At 43.9% G+C, this 17,920-nt stretch overlaps 1 protein-coding gene across 1 annotated transcript in view; it reads left to right on the plus strand.

Moving 5' to 3' along the window:
* The window catches only part of CSMD1 (CUB and Sushi multiple domains 1), a 2,021,046-nt gene that overhangs the window by 1,939,943 nt on the left and 63,183 nt on the right, over positions 1–17,920 (plus strand). Inside the window, exons 51-52 of the mRNA XM_045997494.1 lie at positions 4,269–4,463; positions 12,469–12,642. Coding sequence (XP_045853450.1) covers positions 4,269–4,463; positions 12,469–12,642 — 369 coding nt within the window. The remainder of the gene's footprint in view (positions 1–4,268; positions 4,464–12,468; positions 12,643–17,920) is intronic.

Below are 17,920 nucleotides of genomic sequence, written 5' to 3' on the forward strand. Positions count from 1 at the left end.
AGCTTTCAAACCTCAGATCACATTTCTGTGGGGACTATGAAATAGGACAGTTCAAGGGAATACAGAACGGAATAAATTTGGGGGTAGACATGTATTCTGTAAAAATGAGTATTTGGAAGTGTTGAATTGCTGTTTTTTTATTGTCTTGGATCTGACGAAAAGTGTTTTTGGTTTTGGTTTTTTACTTGAGGTATAAATAGTTAACATAATTTGCTTGTCACACGCTGTCAATTATTCAAACTTACAAGGACAACTTTCAGGTCTTTAATGAAAAAGTGGAAAGAGAAATACATACCTATTTTTAATTCCTTGAAGGGCACACAGGTAGAGATTTTCACCTAAAGTAAGAGCTTGCTTGTGGACAGGTGGGAGGCGGGGGGTGAGCTTTGGCAGGAGACAGGGAGATGTGGGAGGGTCAGCAGATCTGTCCCCTCCAGGGAGGGTTGGGGAGAAGAGACGAAAAAACCAGAGTCAGGTTTTGGACCTGGGCGACTGGGGCTGCTCAATTCACAGAAACACCAAGGGGAGAATGGAAGCGGTATTTGGGGCCTGCATAGCATCCCGTTTCCTTGCACAAGGCCCCGCATTGAGGCACAGGATTGCTGTTTGCCCTGCCAGCAGGCCAAGGACTCCATGGGCACAGCCTCCTGTGACACCCCCTCCCCCACCCTTTACTGGCCGCACCTGCTCAGGGCTCCCTGGTGCCTGGGGCAGCTGGTGTGGTTTGCACGTGGATGCAGACATGCACTTAGAACAGACTGTCCAGCGGTCCCTTCCCCCTGCCTGGAGGAAACTGTCGTCTGCCACCAACGTGGTTTACCTGCCCTGGGAGTTCAGCCCCAGACCGTGTCCTCGCTCCTTCACACTCAGACACCGGCTACCCTTGCTCCCTCAGGGCATCTTGAAAAACATTAAACAGAATCATAATGGCGACAGTTTCCAAGAACCTTCCCCTGCCCCCCTCTTTGGAGAACAAAAGGACGCGTGAACATCCACATTAAATCTCCATTCAAGTCTCCCTTCTCTCTTTTCTCAGCTTTTCCACACCCCTTGCTCCACTTCTCACCTCCACTTTTGGGGGGTTTTGTTGTTTTTTGTTTTTGTTTTTCTGCTACATCTTCTTAGTACATTATTTTCCAAATCAGACGCACACACACGCACATGTGTGTAAATACGTCACCAGCACCTGTTTAAGGGCAAGGAGAATACTCAAGAAAAAGTGGGGAAGACATAGTGTTTACAGTGAAAGAGCTTATGGCCTACCAGGGAGGAAGAGATCCAAGCGAACAATTAAACCAGAGTCGGATAATTACAAAGCAAAGCAAATAGCATTTTCAGAAAGGGAGAGGTAATCATGCAGAATGTGGCAATCACCACTGTAGGTAATATTAGCTCAAGAAAATGACCGATTCCCCTGGGCACGCCCGCATCGCATCCTTCCTACGAGAAGTAGAGCTTGGAAAGTTAGTTGGAGCAACGGAAAATGGTCAGGTTCGTTTTAGAATCACCCTTCTTGGTGAAATGAAATGAATTTTATTTGAAACGGGCAGTGGGATTGAAGCCCAGTTACGGATTTACAAGGTTAAAGGCACCAGAGACTTTTCAGAAATCGTCATCTTGCCTGGAATTCTAAAGGTATCCCAGTTAGAGAAAACTTGTATCATTACATAAAATGCTTGCATATCCATGCAAGTTCTATTGTTTTCTTATTCAGTTACAATGAACATACAGTGTTATATTAGTTTCAGGTGTACAATGTAGTGATTCTACAACTCTGTACCTTACTCAGTGCTCATCACAGTAAATGTGCTCTTAATCCCCTCAACCCATCCCCCCGTCTCCCACCCACCTGCCCTCTGACGACCACCTGCTTTGCTTCTGTAAGAGTCTATCTCTTGTTCTTGTTGTCCTTGGTTTTGTTTCTTTAATTCCACATATGCACGAAATCCAATGGTATCTGTCTTTCTCCAACTGACTCATTTCACTTAGCATCACTCTCTAGCTCCATCCATGTTATTGCAACTGGCAACATTTTATTCCTTTTATGGCTCAGTAATATTCCTCTGTGTGTGTGTGTGTGTGTGTGTGTATGTGTGTACGTACCCCACATCTTTGTTCATTCATCTTTCCATGGATCCTTACGCTGCTTCCAGATTCTTGGCTATAGTAAATAATTCCGCAATAGACATAAGGGAGCAGGCATCTTTTCAAATTAGTGTTTTTGGTTTCTTTGGGTTAATAGCCAGTAGAGGAATTACTGGAGCAAATGGTAATTCTATTAATTTTTTGAGGAAACTCCAAGCTGTTTATCACAGTGGCTGCAGTCTGCATTCCCATCAACGGCGTGTGAGGGTTCCCTTTCTTTCACCACCTGACCAATATTTGTTGTTTCATGAGTTTTTCCATTCTGGCAGGTGTGACATGGTATTTCATTGTGGTTTTGAGTTGTACTTCCCTGCTAGTTAGTGATGTTGAGCCTCTTTTCATGTGTCTTTTGGCCCTCTATAATTTTCATTGGAAAAGTGTCTATTCAGGTCATTTGCCCGTTTTTTAATTGGGTTATTTGGTGTTTAGTCATATAAGTGCTTCATATGGTTTAGATATTATAGCCTTATTGGGTGTATCATTTGCAAATATATTCTTGTGTTCAGGAGATTGTCTTTCTATCTTGTGGATAGTTTCCTCTGCTGTGCAGAAGCTTTTTTATTTTGGTGCAGTCCCAATAGTTTAATTTTGCTTTTGCTTCTCTTGCCGAAGGAGACGTATCTAGGAAAATGTTTCCACAACCAATGTCAAAAAAATTATTGCCTGTCATTTCTTCTAGGATTTTTATGGTTTCAAGTCACACACGTAGGACTTTTGAATGGGCATTTTTGAATGCATATAAATTTTAGATAATCATTTTATTTAAAAACATTTAAGGGCAATGGATCTAAGGTTACTCCTAAATTAGCAAGTCCTTTTCACTTTTTAAACCTCATTGAAACATTATCATAATAATATCAAAAAGTCCATTTTTTCAGTTTATTTGCACATAGTATTGGTAAATTAATGATAGAAGATTCGATGAGATTTTTGTAACATTTGAATATGCCTAATTAAATATAATAAACTTGTACAGAATTTACTTTTCAATTTAATTTACTTTTAATAAGTAAAATTATTTATTAATATCATTCTGAAAAAGCTATGGTTTTTCTAGCTGCCTCATCCAGGCTCAACAAATAAATCTGTGGGGTCAATTCTGAAGGTGATTTACTGTGCTGGGTATTCCTATTTGAGGAAGTGGAGTCCCTTTCAGAACCTTTCAGAAAATATATATACTCACATACATTAACTTTTGCATATATTTTCAGCATCTTTGCAGATCCTCGAAGCCCACTCCGGAATGGGAAGCCTACCACCTTTCCTGATATCATCGCTGTAGTCATATTTGTAGCCTCTGCTCTTTATTAAGTAGTTACTGTAATTCTAGGCCTTCTCCTAAGAGCAGGAAAAGATTGTCTCCTCTGAGATCTATTGAACATTTGTCTGCCCAGTATTAATGCAGTGTGCCTATAAATCCGATAACTTACAGAATATATTCACATAGGGGCGCCTGGGTGGCTCAGTGGGTTAAAGCCTCTGCCTTCAGCTCAGGTCATGATCTCAGGGTCCTGGGATCGAGCCCCGCATCGGGCTCTCTGCTCCGCAGGGAGCCTGCTTCCTCCTCTCTCTCTGCCTGCCTCTCTGCCTGCTTGTGATTTCTGTCTGTCAAATCAATAAAATATTAAAAAAAAAAAAGAATATATTCACATATATGTAAAATATAGGTGTGTTTCATAAGAAGGAAGGGAATGAGGACACCTGCTTTTCTGATAACTTGTGTCCAAGCTGGTTTTCAATTACTCAATTCTATTCCACATTCCTCGGAGGAAATGGAGACAAATTATATGCAAGATTTTTCTATGCATGTGCTCATTTACCTGATGAAGATCTTCCATCCAAATGAGCTGAGCAACGTTGTGTGGGTGATTTTTTTCCCCTTTACATCACAATGTCACTGCAAGGTCACCCATGGCCCTGCAGTGGAGGCTGTCAAGTGCAATTTATATGCAGGATCGTCCCCCTGTGACTATGTGGGTGGTAGAGAAAAGTACCTGAAATCGTAGATAATGGCTTCTGTTTTGCACAGAAAGATCAGTTTCATAGAGAAGGTCTTAACATTAAAAACAAACAGGATCTGACCCTTTGAGAAAAAAAATGGTGTTGTTATGTTTCTCTTCTAGCGGTAACTTGTCCCAGCATTGAGGCTCAGCTCTCAGATCACGTCACCTGGAGACTGGTTTCGGGATCCTTGAATGAGTATGGAGCTCAGGTCGTGCTCAGCTGCAGTCCTGGGTATTTCCTGGAGAGCCAGAGGCTGGTGCAGTGCCAAGCAAATGGAACTTGGAGCATTGGCGAAGAGAGGCCCAGATGTCGAGGTGAGTGACTGATGCCCCTCCCAGATGGCGCAGCCATTCTGAATGATTGACGTCACTGGCAGCCACATTTAGCCCACCCCTGTAAGTGATCAAGTCTATAGATTAATAATACAACCAAATGGTATTTCTTGTCATTATAGTGATGAATATGGATTTTCTTGTGACATGCTTAAAACATATGACTGCTGGATTAAATGTTGAACGTTGTCTTTTTCTTATTAATGATCACATTTTATATACATAAAATAATAGATTATTCAAATATTTCAAATCAGCTCAAAAACAAATCCAGGCCTATGTTTAGAAAGATATCTCTTATTCCATGCACTGACTATTCAAACCTAATTAGGATCGTGGGAAATAGTATTTATGCTGAAGATATTGTATGCTTAAATAATGACTGTCTTGAAAAGGGCGATTATTATTCTCAAAGGTACAAGATAAGCGGTTAAGCCTTTGAGTGGGTTTCATAATAAAAATGAATACATAGAAAAATAAGACAATATTAGTGTTGTTCAGAGCACTATTTGATCCTGATATGTTTAACAGAGAGTCGTTAGCAAGTTGTTCACAGGGAATTTCCATGCACAAACCAAATAGTTAGACCAGTGTCAAATGTATAAAACACACAGCTTTGTGAGAATAAACCAGCATAAAAACAAAAAAGACTGAAGAATTAATGCTTTGCTGTCTTTGACATGGCCATTCTAATTCAACTCTAATAGAACCAATGGCAATTAAACACATATTAAGCTCTTCACCAAGAACATGAAGGTAAATTAGGAAGGGTTGGTGAACTTCAGAAGCTCACTCGGAGTCAAGGTGGACAGTACCCCAGGTGCCCAGACAGCCCTGCCAGAAGCCTGTTTTCCACGTAAATTATGCATGGTTCCCTTGTCATTCTCACAAGGGTCCTGGTTTGACTCATTATCTGCTTACTGGGCTCATAGTGCATTTCCTCTGGGTCTCCCCCCATCTGAGTTAGTGGATCCCCTCCTTTCCACACCCATGCCCCTAACCCCCCTCAAAGCTGAGCATTGTGATTCAGAGACCCAGTCCTTAAGATCAGCAAGGAGAGTGGAGGAGAGAGATTTGGGAGCCTCTACCTTTGGCCTAGCTCAGACTTTTCTAGCCAACACCCTTTCTGTCAGTTTTAAACCAGAATCAGTGTTAAAAATAGGCACCCGTGACTTCGTGGGAGTGGGGCGCACATGCAGGGCTTCTGCCAATGCAGCAGTCGGTGTAGTTGGCTGGTCTCTCCAGCTGTGTGGGGCACCGGGGTAGGGTGGTGTCTGCTGGGTATTTGCTGGGCCCTACACTTTACATTAAAGGTTCAGATCTCCATTCTGGGAGAACAGACACTGAAGGAAACTCATGTTTAGAAGAGTGTTTACAAAGCCAGGCCTTCCTGATTGTCGAACCAAACTCCTTAGCAGCAAGTCCACCTCCTTTTGGGGGGAAGAAAGCAGCACTGGGGTTCTACCATCCACAAATTGTATTTTTGTCTCCATCCTTCCAAAATCCTAGGAAATCTGTCCTCCTGACTCTAATAGACTTCAATCTGGTGATTCTAACACTGAGTTTGGTCCAGGACCAACAGCCAGAAATCCGTGTATGCGGGGGCATCTCCTGCTGACTCAGCACGCAGATGGAGTTCATCCATCATCAGCTGTTCGTTGGCTGGCCTTGCTCGTCCTGACTTGTTGTACATTGTGACTTGTCTCTTGAGTGTCATCATGATCATGTAGCCTTGTCCAGAGTCAGTGCGGTCCATGAAGTCATTGCTTCACATTTGTGTGTGTTTTTATTTCATTTATTTTTTTAATTTATTTTTTATCAAGGTTGGTAGATCACATCATCACAGTGTGTCCAGACTGAGTCCCTTCTACCTGACTCCATCTTGTCCTTCCGATGTCTTTGAAGTTGTCCCTGAAGTTGTCCCTGTTCTTGCATAAAGGCAGGATGTTTCATGCTCATCCTGATTTTTTTCCTTGCCTAAGCATGGAATCAGCCATTCTCCAAGGAGCCCTTTTGGTGGAAAATGGTGTTAGAGACCCACTTGTGTGCCCAAGGGCATGCATCATGTTGTTCATGTTACCGGTGGGTAGGGAAAGCTGACACCAAGCCTATCATCATTTTTGTGACCAAACTGAAATTTTTCTGTTTTCTTCCCACCAAAAATACTTGATATGGATATTTTAAATTAATTTCTATATCTACTGAATTTTTTAAGCTTTACACTACCCAAAGAGGTGATCAAGGATGTTCTTCTCTTTTCCAAAACATTGACGTGTCAGTGAGGTATCACAATGCCCAACATTGTGTTCAAATTGTGGTGTGATCTGAAATCTCAGTAGTCTTCCCCTCCCTCTCCCCAGTTCTCCCTTTGGTTGAAATATTTTGGAAGTGATTCCAGAGAACACAAGCCTAGAAACTCCATCAACAAAGTCATTCTGTAGACCTCTATGGGATATATACCCTGGCCTCTTGGACAGTAATGGTTCTTAAGAGCCTTCATCCCAAGCACCTCATAATGTTAAACGTTGTTGAGGGCCTATCTTCATTCTCTGTTGCCATGGAATCATTACAAACACAATGTAAAACAACACAGATTTGTTATGTCACAGTTTCTGGGTCTTCTGCTAAAGGTTGAGATCAAGGTGTTGGCTGTGTCCTTATTTGGAGCCCGAACTGGGAGAAAATGGGCCACACTTGTTTGTTGATGGGATTCATGTCCATGCAATTTACAGCTGAGTTCTCACACTGTTGCTGACTGTGGACTGGGAAATGCCCACAGCTCCAGGGGGCCATGTGTAGCTCTGTCCAATGCATTGCCTATCCCTCCAGGCCCTCCTGTGATTCAAATCTCTGACTCCAGGAAGGACTCAGTTCCTTTAAGGGATCCTTCGCTGGATCAGTCCCCACAGATAATCCCATGTTGAGTAGCTCAAAGAAAACATTCACAACCTCATCATGGTTCTGCCTACATAAAGGGGAGAGGATTTTACACTGGGGGCAGAAATCTCAGGGTACCATCTTTGAACTGTGCTTCCCATTAGACCCCAAAGACCCTTGTAAAATTTTTAACATAAATTCAAATTGAGAATTATTTTAATGTGTTTATATTAATTCATTTAAATTTAAATGGAAAACATCATTGTTCATTTATTTAAAATAACGATATAATTACACCTTACCATGTACCATATTTCTATAAATAGTAATGACTAATTTTGATCAAAAATAAAGGAAAAAAATTTAGAGTCTTAACATGTAGGCAATGTTTTCTGGGTTCTATAAAAAATAAAAGTAAAGGTATGTTTTAGTTCATTCTTGGCATAATGCATTTTAATTTTATTTTATATTTAAAATATGTGTAAGTTACACTTATCTCCTATTTCCCTGCCTTGTCGACATACACTCAGAAAAACCGGATATGAGTCCTGGAAGTAGAATACTTTGCAATTAAGTAAGTGCTTGACAAGCCCCAAGAAGTTCAAATGCTACTTAAGTTCTGACTTAAAATTAATTTAAAATGACACTTTTATAAGGCCAATTTGCCATTCTATACTAGCTTGGTCACAAAAGAAATACCAAGTCACTCTCTACATTCTAATGAAACTAGACCAAGAGAATTTTCAAGTGTGTCATTTTCCCGATCTCTGCTGTAACTAAGGAGCTATCGTTGTATTTATGTGTGATGTTGTTGGCCTGTGGTCCGTCTTAGAATGTTGCTGTCCACGGGATCGCCTGGACCTAACTGCTTCAGTTATCCCCTTGCTTAAGGGCTTGGAGATGTCCTCTTCTGCTTGCCCAATTAGCTCCAGATGAAGGAATCCTTGGCTGCCTTCTACGAATATCTGTAATAAGTACGAAAGCAGTGCTTAGTCACCACTTTTTGAAGGGGTTGTGTTATCGTAATCATAACTGCAGGCTACCTGCGAGCAAACCCAGGTGAAGAGAACAGGAGACCTAGTCCCATCTTGAAACTGTGAGTTTGCAGTCACTCTCTTTCAGGAGAACCAACTTCTAATGGTTACCCCTAAAGAGGCAAGATCACCAGATTAAAGTTCCTTCTCCAGACTGTCCGTGTATCTCCCTAGCACAAGGACTCCATCAAAGTGGGAGGCTATTGACTTCTTGTTTCATTTCTTTGTTTGACTTATTGTTTTAAAAAGTTAAAAAAAATTATCCATGAAAAGAAAGAAAAATACTTGTCACAGAAATCTGTGAAACAAGAAGAAACCACCTTTGCATTTTTAATTTTACACACAACTCACAGACAGAGAGCCTTGCACTGGGAGTTCATTATGTTGTAGATATTCAGAAAACACAGCCTGAACTCTGGACTGTGGCTCCTTCCTAACCGCTAATTTAAAGAGTTAAATTAAACCCAGATCATATGAGGACGTAGGCTGGTCGGTCTTTGATAACCTCCCATTTGTAACTGGGGGTGCACCTGGGTGATCATTAAGTTTCTAAAATAAATTCGTTATTGGCTTTTTTCCCCTCTACTACCAGTGGATTCATGCATGCAGCAAGCACAAGGGAGTATGTGTCCACCAGCCTGCTCCATCTGTCCTAGGACACTACAGAAAGAACGTTCTCTCTCCCTTCCACCTTAGAGTAGACGTTGACCATTCAAAGCAACCTAAAGTTGAATTTTCCTCATAACGGACTCACAAGTACATGTCCAACTGGCGTTAAATAACTCTCGGGGCCCTCTTGAGCCCAGGAGCATGCGTGAACATTTCACTCAGAGCAAGGTCTTCTTGTTGACTCGTAGCCCGGCTTCTTGGCTTCCTTTCTCCAGGCCTAATATGGTGAACCCAGACTGTGGTCTACACAACCTGCCTTCACATACTTACATGTTCCTATGCACGCCACCTCCTGTGTCCGCTGTCCATCTGTGTGTAGGCCTTTTCCAGAGAGAAGGTAGTTGGAAGTTTTCTCTTGACCTCATGTTTATTTGCCCCACTCGCTAATAATATCCATATTTCTTATAGGACTGCCGGCCTTGCAGGCATGAAAAACCTTGTGTCACAATATGATTTTTTTTCAGAGTCGGGGATTTCGATATGAATGTACTCTTGGAACTGAAGTCAACGGGAAGGAGGCTTCCCTGGGTGGGGGAGGGGAGACAGGTGGCTTGTCATTCCTGGGAAAGTGAGGGAACACCGCATGGACAGCACATTGGGGCAGAGTGGGGGGCAGGCAGGGCTCTCCAGCGGGACCCCCTCTGTGTGCGATTCCCACTCTGACAGCTCAGAGGATGGGCTTTAGGCTGTGTGCGGGAATACGTCTTTAATGGAAAGGAAAAAGGCGAATGATTCATTTTGAAAACTGGTGGGGAGAAAATAATATGGAAATGAGGCGTTACCGGGGTGTGTGTGTGTGTGTGAGTGTGTTGGGGAGTCCTCCAGTTCAATTAGGGCAGCTTTTCCAAATTAGCGCTGCTGTCCTCATTAGTGTACCGGGTTTGCAGCCAGCGGAAACTGCACCGTCTGAAGCCCCATCATCCAGCTGCTGAAAAGCTACAAGTTTGCTCCATTAGTTCTTCTTTACAGTCTAGTGAACCTTGGTGGAGGACAGACCGAAAATATGTGCGTGCCGGGATATTTTTACCAGAGGCAGAAAGAATGGTGCAGAAGCAGGGCAGAGCGAGCCTTGCTGCTAGGCGTCCGCGGAAGGCGCCCTGAGACCTCTGAGGGCAGTGCTCAGACCTCATTGCTGGTCAACACTTTCCTGACCCGTGCAGAGGTTTCAAAACACTGTCCGGTTATACTAAGTGGCTACACGTGGATCTTTAAATACCGTAATTCAAGGTGAAGTTCATAGCATGTTTGGGAAAGGCTTAATGAAAAGTTCATAATGTAAAAAACTAAATTATGCAGGAATTCATTAACATTTGGTACAGCACACATGTTAACAACGGTACTAAATGCATGAGACGTAACCCTATAAGAGTTCAGGGACCCCAGAAACTAGTAAATCAGCAACGTTCTGATCACGACCTGCTCTGGAGCTGAACGGTCGGAAATCCCAGTGAGCAATCCCCCTAGAACACACACCACCAGCCTGTGTCTGTCTGTTTGAAGTGGAAGTATGGTTATGATGCCTCAGAGTAAGGTCGGCCCCGTGCAGGAGACGGGTCTGAAGGCCACACCCGCAAACTCGTCTTCACTTGAACTGTCAGTAAAGGGGTCCACTGATGCAGCTCACAGGATGGGTCCCAGGTCTGCTTTGCCCTGGTTAACCTTGACCGAGCCCTGGCCCCATGCACGGCGTTGCTTTGCTGTTTGCAGGTGTCCTCTCTGAATCCAGTGCACAGTTCTGGGCAGCAGGTGCTGCTGGGGAGAAGAGCTAATGAGAGCCCAGGAACTTGGAGGAGATCCTGGCAAAGCTGGCATTGAACCTGAGTAGCCTGAAGGCAGAAGCTGTTCTTAATCACCGTCTTACCATCTCCGATCTGTGTACTGTTTACAGGGACTCAGGAATTGTGGCCACGCGCCACCTTTGCTCTAAGCCCCTTGTGCACAGTGACTCACTGAGTGCCGTGGGAGCTCTCTGTGCTCCCTTCAAAGCCTTGGTTCTTGGTGTGTGGGACACATGTAAGCCCCTGCAGAACCGTTGGCCTTGATGACTTTGTGGTTTCTTCTTTCCCTGAGATTCCACTGACCTTTTCTGCTCAAATGTTTCAGGGTTCCGAGGGCAGGGAGTTGGGTGGTGCCATAAGGATCACCAATGAAGGTGACCATTGACTGTATCTCCCCAACCCCAATCACCCTGTGGTTGAAAGTAGACCCTGTTAATGATCCTGCTGGGAAAACAGGTGTTCATCGGGGGCTCATGGTCCCCCAGCTATAACCTCTGGAGGCCTGGATTTTGTATTTTTTAATTTTCAGGAAGGCTCGGGGCACCTGGGTGGCTCAGTCAGTTCAGCACATGCCTTTGGCTCAGTTCATGATCCCAGAGTCCTGGGATTGTGTCCCACATTGGGCTCTCTGCTCAGTGGGGACCCAGTTTCTCCCTCTGACCATCCCCCCTCTCGTGGTCTCTCTCTCTCTCTCTGTCAAATAAATAAATAAAATAATTTTTTAAAAAGAAAGAAATAAATAAAGAGAGACTCCACGTGGCCACAAAGTCAGTATTTTTTTTTAATTTTATTTATTTATGTGACAGAGAGATCACAAGCAAGCAGAGAGACAGGCAGAGAGAGGAGGAAGCAGGTTCCCCACTGAGCAGAGGGCCTGATGCAGGGCTCCATCCCAGGACCCCAGGATCATGACCCTATCAGAAGGCAGAGGCTTTAACCCACTGAGCCACCCAGGCGTCCCCACAGTCAATATTTTTATGGAGCTTTCCATCCCAGTGAATCACGCAAGTCAATGAAAGAAATGGCGAACTGAGGCCTTGCACTGGAGCAAGCAAACTCAGTTTTGTGCAGCAGCTAGCTGACCTGCAGAAGACCACTCCTTCCTTTATTCCTGCAGGCCACACCCATGGCCAGTAACTGCCGGGCAGTTCTCCCGCCTGGGGCACACAGGAGGGCGGGTGGGCAACCCACGCGTCTGACCAGCCTCCGTGTGAAATGATGTCTATACACTGCGCGATTTTAGAATCCGCTCTAAATGCTCATATTTTCATTTCAAGGGTGTAAGAAGGAAAATTAAGCTTTCTATGTGGTTGAGCTACCCATACCTAAGCAGATATCCCCATCCCTAATAAATATTTTTACCAAAGATTCAGTCTTATTTATTTATTTATAAGGTTTTATGTATTTATTTGACAGAGAGAGACACAGCAAGAGGGGGAACAGAAGCCAGGGGAGTAGGAGAGGGAGAAGCAGGCTTCCCACTGAGCAGGGAGCCCGATGCAGGGCTCCATCCCAGGACCCTGGGATCATGACTGGAGCCGAAGGAAGCTGCTTCATGACTGAACCACCCACGCGTCCCTGATTTTGTCATTTTTAAGCAAAAGAATTCACTTTTTGTTTTCCTTCCAGTGATCTCCTGCGGAAGCCTCTCCTTCCCCCCAAACGGTAACAAGATCGGCACACTGACGGTCTACGGGGCCACGGCCATATTTACGTGCAACACGGGCTACACCCTTGTGGGGTCTCATGTCAGAGAGTGCTTAGCCAACGGACTCTGGAGTGGCACGGAAACACGATGTCTGGGTAAATTCATCTATCCTCTGGCATGTCTTTCATTCACATAAGCCTTAAAAATTCAGTACGGTTCGGCAAAGCATGACACTTCTTGCTGTAATGTTCCCGCTGAGCTACCGAATCCTCCCTCTGGTGTTAACACTCCACTTCACTCCGGGACTTCCTCTGTAAGGAGCTAAAGGGATTTCTTTTTAATTTGACCAGTAAATGAAGGTCACATACTGCCTTAAGTGACTTAAACACTATTTTACAAAGTGCTGAGGACATCACTGCTCTTAATGTCGCCAGGATTATAGGACACACAAACACGATTTTCAGAAATACGATGCATTTTATCTTTTAAAACTTCTAACATTATGTCAGTAAGTGAAAGTAAGATCAGTCAACATAAGTACAATGAATTATTTCAAATGGAACGTGCGTACAATGACTGGTTCTTCCTTTCCCCCAAGATGAAAATTTTATGCATGCTTGTTTTAAAAAATTGAGTTGAAAATTTTATTCATTGGAAAAATCTTTTGTGAATAAACAGAAGGAAATTGTTGAATAGGCAGCTTCAAGTATACTGATTTATAATGCTCCTGTAGGTCTCCAAGTAATTTGTAAAACATGTTAACTGTGTTTCGCCCTTTCGACTTCTTTCTGGGATCTCAGTAATTTTGTAATCACTCAAAAGCTAGAGAAGCTGGAAAGTTTAAGCTTCTGACTCTCTGTGAGCTGGAAATCACTTTAGGACCAAAGCAAGGACCAGTAAATTCTGAATAGTAAAAATCTGTTCTTTGTACTTGAGGTGATTTGAAGAAACACTCAAGAGAATTGGGGAGGAAAAAAAAAAAAAAAAACAGAGATAATGAAACTAAAGTAGTAATTCCAGAGAAAACCAGCAAAGGGAATTTCTCACTCTTATCCAAAAAATGGCACCTGCTTTCTTGAAATCACTGTCACCCTACGTGGAAGCTGCTAGCATTCTACTGTGTGTATGCACATTTATTCTTGTGGGTGTGGTCAGTGTGGTTTTCCATGGACTGCAAAACCCCCCTGGACTACGTGTGATGCTTTGTGTTCAGAGTTGCTAATGCTTCTGAGATTGTCTGTCTCCCTAAACATTCTTATGGGGTGTCTGTTCATTGAATACCACCCTCTTCAAGGCAGCTTGCATTGGGGTAGGTCTGCTTGGTTCTCGTCTGTGACATCAACACTGTAGAGGGGAAGCAGATAATCTAAAAAATTTACATTCCTGCTATGATTGTGATGATGGAAAGCAATGACAATTTACATTTGATTAGGGCTGTATTACTGACTAAAATCTCCTTAAGTAAGAGGGCTATTGTGGCCTTGGGGAGTTTGAGTGGCACGTCCAATTTCTGGAACTGTTCTGTTAGGGAGTCTGCTGGAGTCTGATCCCAAACAAGCCTTCCCCTTTTCTGTGGGATCTTCCGACTAAGGACTTTGAGGTAGAAATGTTGGGCACATAGTGCATGGTTGGCCAGGACAGGGTGCCCAAAAGTGTGGCTTTGGTGTGATGCAGTATGTCTTAGAAGCTTCTGGGAGAGGGAGTGTTCGGAAGGAATTTAAACTGGAAATGAAGAGCAAATATGTCTGGAAAAAAGTATATAAGAATTAGCAGTCTAGAACCTGGATCAGAATGTAAGGAATAATGAAATTGGAAGAGGCAGAGAGTCTTAAAGAAAAACTACTAAAACAGTATTAGATATGACACCGTCATGTCTGTTTATGAAGCAGTGAGTTTAGAAGGGGTAATAAACTTAGTGTAAAGATGTTCAAAAGTCAGTCGATATGCTTTCACAATTATCACTGAGACGCTAAAGTTTAATTCATAATATAGGCCTTCCTTGGAGATATTGTGGATTTGGTTCCAGACTACCACGATAAAGCAAATATCACAATAAAGTGATCCAATGATTGTTTTGGTTTCCCGTGCATATAGAAATCGTGTTTCCACTGTACTGTAGTCTATTAATGTACAACAGCATTGTCTAAAAAAATTACATACCTTAATTGAAAAATACTTATCTGCTCAAAAATGCTAACTACCACCTGAGCTTTCAGTGACATATCATCTTTTTGCTCGTGGAGGGTCTTGCCTCGGTGTTGATGGCTGCTGGATGATCAGGGTGTGGAGGCTTGAGTTGGGATGGCTGCGGCAATTTCTTAAAAAAGAACGTTGAAGTTTGCTGCATTGACGGACTCTTCCTTTCACAGTTTGTCTGTAGCATAAAATACTGTTTAATAGCCTTGACCCCCTGTAGAACTTCATTCAGACTGGAGTCAGACCTCCAGGCCCTGCCGCTGCTCTATCAGCTACGTTTGTGGAAGGTTCTAAATCCTCGGTCGTCATTTCAGCAGTCTTCCCGGCATCTTCACCAGGAACGGATTCCATCTCAAGAGTCCATGTTCTGTGCTCCTGCGCAAGAAGCAGCTCGTCGTCTGTTCGAGTGTGACCCCGAGGGCACAGCCGTGCAGTCCCGTCCGCAGGCCCCTCTTCTGATGCCCGTTCTCCGGCCCCTTCCGCCCCATGGGTGGTTCCCGCCTCCACCAAGTCTCGGACCCTCAAAGTCATCCATGCGGGTTGGACTACCTTCTTCCGAACTCCTCTTTGTGCTGATGTTCTGACCTCTTCCCGTGAATCACAGATGTTCTCGGTGGCATCTAGAATGGTGAATCGTTTCCGGAAGGTTTTCACTTTGCCCAGATCCATGAGAGGAATCACCATCTGCGGCAGCTGTAACCTTACGAAGTGCATTCCTTCAGTAAGAAGACTTGAAAGATGAAATGACTCCTTGATCATGGGCTGCAGGATGGACGCTGCCTTAGCAGCATGAAAACCACGTTACTGTCACGGTCCGTCTCCATCAGAGCTCTTGGGTGACCCGGTGCATTGTCAGTGAGCAGCAGTGTTTTGAAAGAAATCTTGTTCTCTGAGCATTTGGCCTCAACGCTGGGTTTACCGTATTCAGTAAACCGTGTTGTAGACAGACGTATCATCATCCAGGCCATCTCGTTCCATTTGTAGGGCCCAGGCAGAGTAGATTGAGCAGGATGCTGAAGCCTAGGATTTTCAGAATGGGACGTGGGCACTGGCTTCCACTCAGAGTCACCGGCTGCATCAGCCCCTCACGGGACCCAGCCTGTCCTTCGCAGCTTTGAAGCCGGGCGTTGACTTGTCTCTGGGTGTGAAAGTCCTAGATGGCATCGTCTCCCGACAGAAGGCTGTTGGGTCTACACTGGCAGTCGGTTGTTGAGTGCAGCCGCCTTCCTGAGTTCTCTGAGCTGGATCTTCTGGATGACTTGCTGCAGCGTCTCCGTGGGCACCTGCGGCCTCTCCTTGTCCTTCATGTCATGGCAATGGCTGCCTCCCTTAGTCCCACCAGCCAACCTCCACAGGCTTCAGACGTTCCCTCTGCAGCGTCCCCCCCTGCCTCGGCCTTCACAGAACTGAGAATTCGGGCCTTGTTCTGGATCAGGCTTTGGCTTAAGGGAACATTGTGGCTGCTTTATTCTTCTGTCCAGATCACTCAACCTTTTCCGTAAAAACAATAATAAGGCTGTTTCACTTTATTATTATTACTTCTGTGCTCATTGGAGTAGCATTTTTAATTTTCTTCAAGGATTTTCATTTCCATTCACGATTTGGCCAACTGTTCGGCACAAGAGGCCTCACTTTCAGCACATCAAGGCTTTCCTCACGTCTTCCTCAGTAAGCATAATCATTTCTAGGTTTTGATTCAAAGTGAGAGACATGTGACTCTTTCACTCACACTCTTAGAGCTCATCGCAGTTATTATTAGGCTGATTTTAATATTGCTGTGCCGGACGGAAAAGGACGGCTGGAGGAGAGGGAGAGCAACAGGAGGACGGCTGGTCAGTAGAGCGGTCAGAACACACGCATGTCAGTGGGGTTCACAGTCTCACGTGGGCGTGGTTTGCTGTGCCGCAAACCAATGACAATGCTAAGAGCCAAGAGCACTGGTCACAGATCCCGCTAACAAATAGAACCCCAATGCAAAGCTTTGAAATATTGTCAGAATTGTTAAAATGAGACTCGGAGACATGAAGTGAGCAATTTCTTTTTTTTTTTTTTTAAGCTTTTATTTATTTCTTTGAGAGAGAGGGAGGGAGGGAGAGCACAAGCAGGGGGAGTAGCATACTCCCTGCTGAGCAAGGAGCCTGAGCCTGATGCCGGGCTCGATCCCGGGACCCTGGGATCATGACCTGAGCTGGAGACAGACACTTAACCAGATGCCTGAAGTGAGTAGCAATGTAGGGTCGTCACACACCTTCCTTCTATAATCATGCAGTACCTGCAAAGCACAATGGAAGGAGAGATGCCTGTGCGTGGAACACGGCCATGCAGCGTGTCTCTTTTCCCCAGTCACAGAATGTCGATGTGTAGATAACATAGTGTAACTCAGGAAGAATGCACGTCCCTGGGACCCACAGAAACACAGCTGGGGTGAACAGATAGGAGAACAGACGTAAAGTCAGTGCTGGAGGAAATTCTACAATGCTCAGGCGCACCAAGGGAGTCCAGGTGCCAATCCTTAGTCTGGCACAGGAGTGAGATAAACTAGCTAGTGGATACCACCATAGTCTAAAAATTACCTAGATGCCTTACTTGGATATAATAGTTTGAATGATATTGTTTATTGATGATGAAAAACGTACAATGCATTTTTTCAGTTTTATTGAATCTTCAACTGAAGGTCTGAGGAATGCTTATCACTCCTATTTATAGATAAGAAATAACTTAGAACAATGAGGAATTTGTCCAACATTGTAAAATCAATAGTATCACAAATGGAATTTAAACCTAGGCAGTTCGACATAGAACACAGACTTCTGAACATTAGGGAATATAACTAGTATATTTCAGCAAATATGATATATTATTTTGTCAATAATTATATTCCTCAAAATCAAGAAGAAATAAAAGAGGCCATGGGCTATAGGCTAATTCTGATCACTGAGGTAGAATTGTCTGGTCACTAGAAGTTAAACGAGCCCAAGGACTAGAAGAGACCTCACCCCAAAGCACACACCATCAAAGGGAGTTTTCTGCCTTAGTTGTTACACATGGCTAACCTTGTCCATTCTCTGCTGCTCCAAGACCTCTTGCTTACCAGTCTTGCCAGTATTTTCTCCCATTTCTTGTCATTTCAATTATTCCTTTGTCCCTTCCAATGGCAATGGATCTGGCTTTTTACCAAGTGGAATGACCTTACGTGACTTTCAGGTTCTTCTGGACCCTGTGAGGGTAAATTGGACA

This window comes from Meles meles, chromosome 2 (assembly GCF_922984935.1).
Source record: "Meles meles chromosome 2, mMelMel3.1 paternal haplotype, whole genome shotgun sequence".
NCBI classification, from domain to species: Eukaryota; Metazoa; Chordata; class Mammalia; order Carnivora; family Mustelidae; genus Meles; species Meles meles.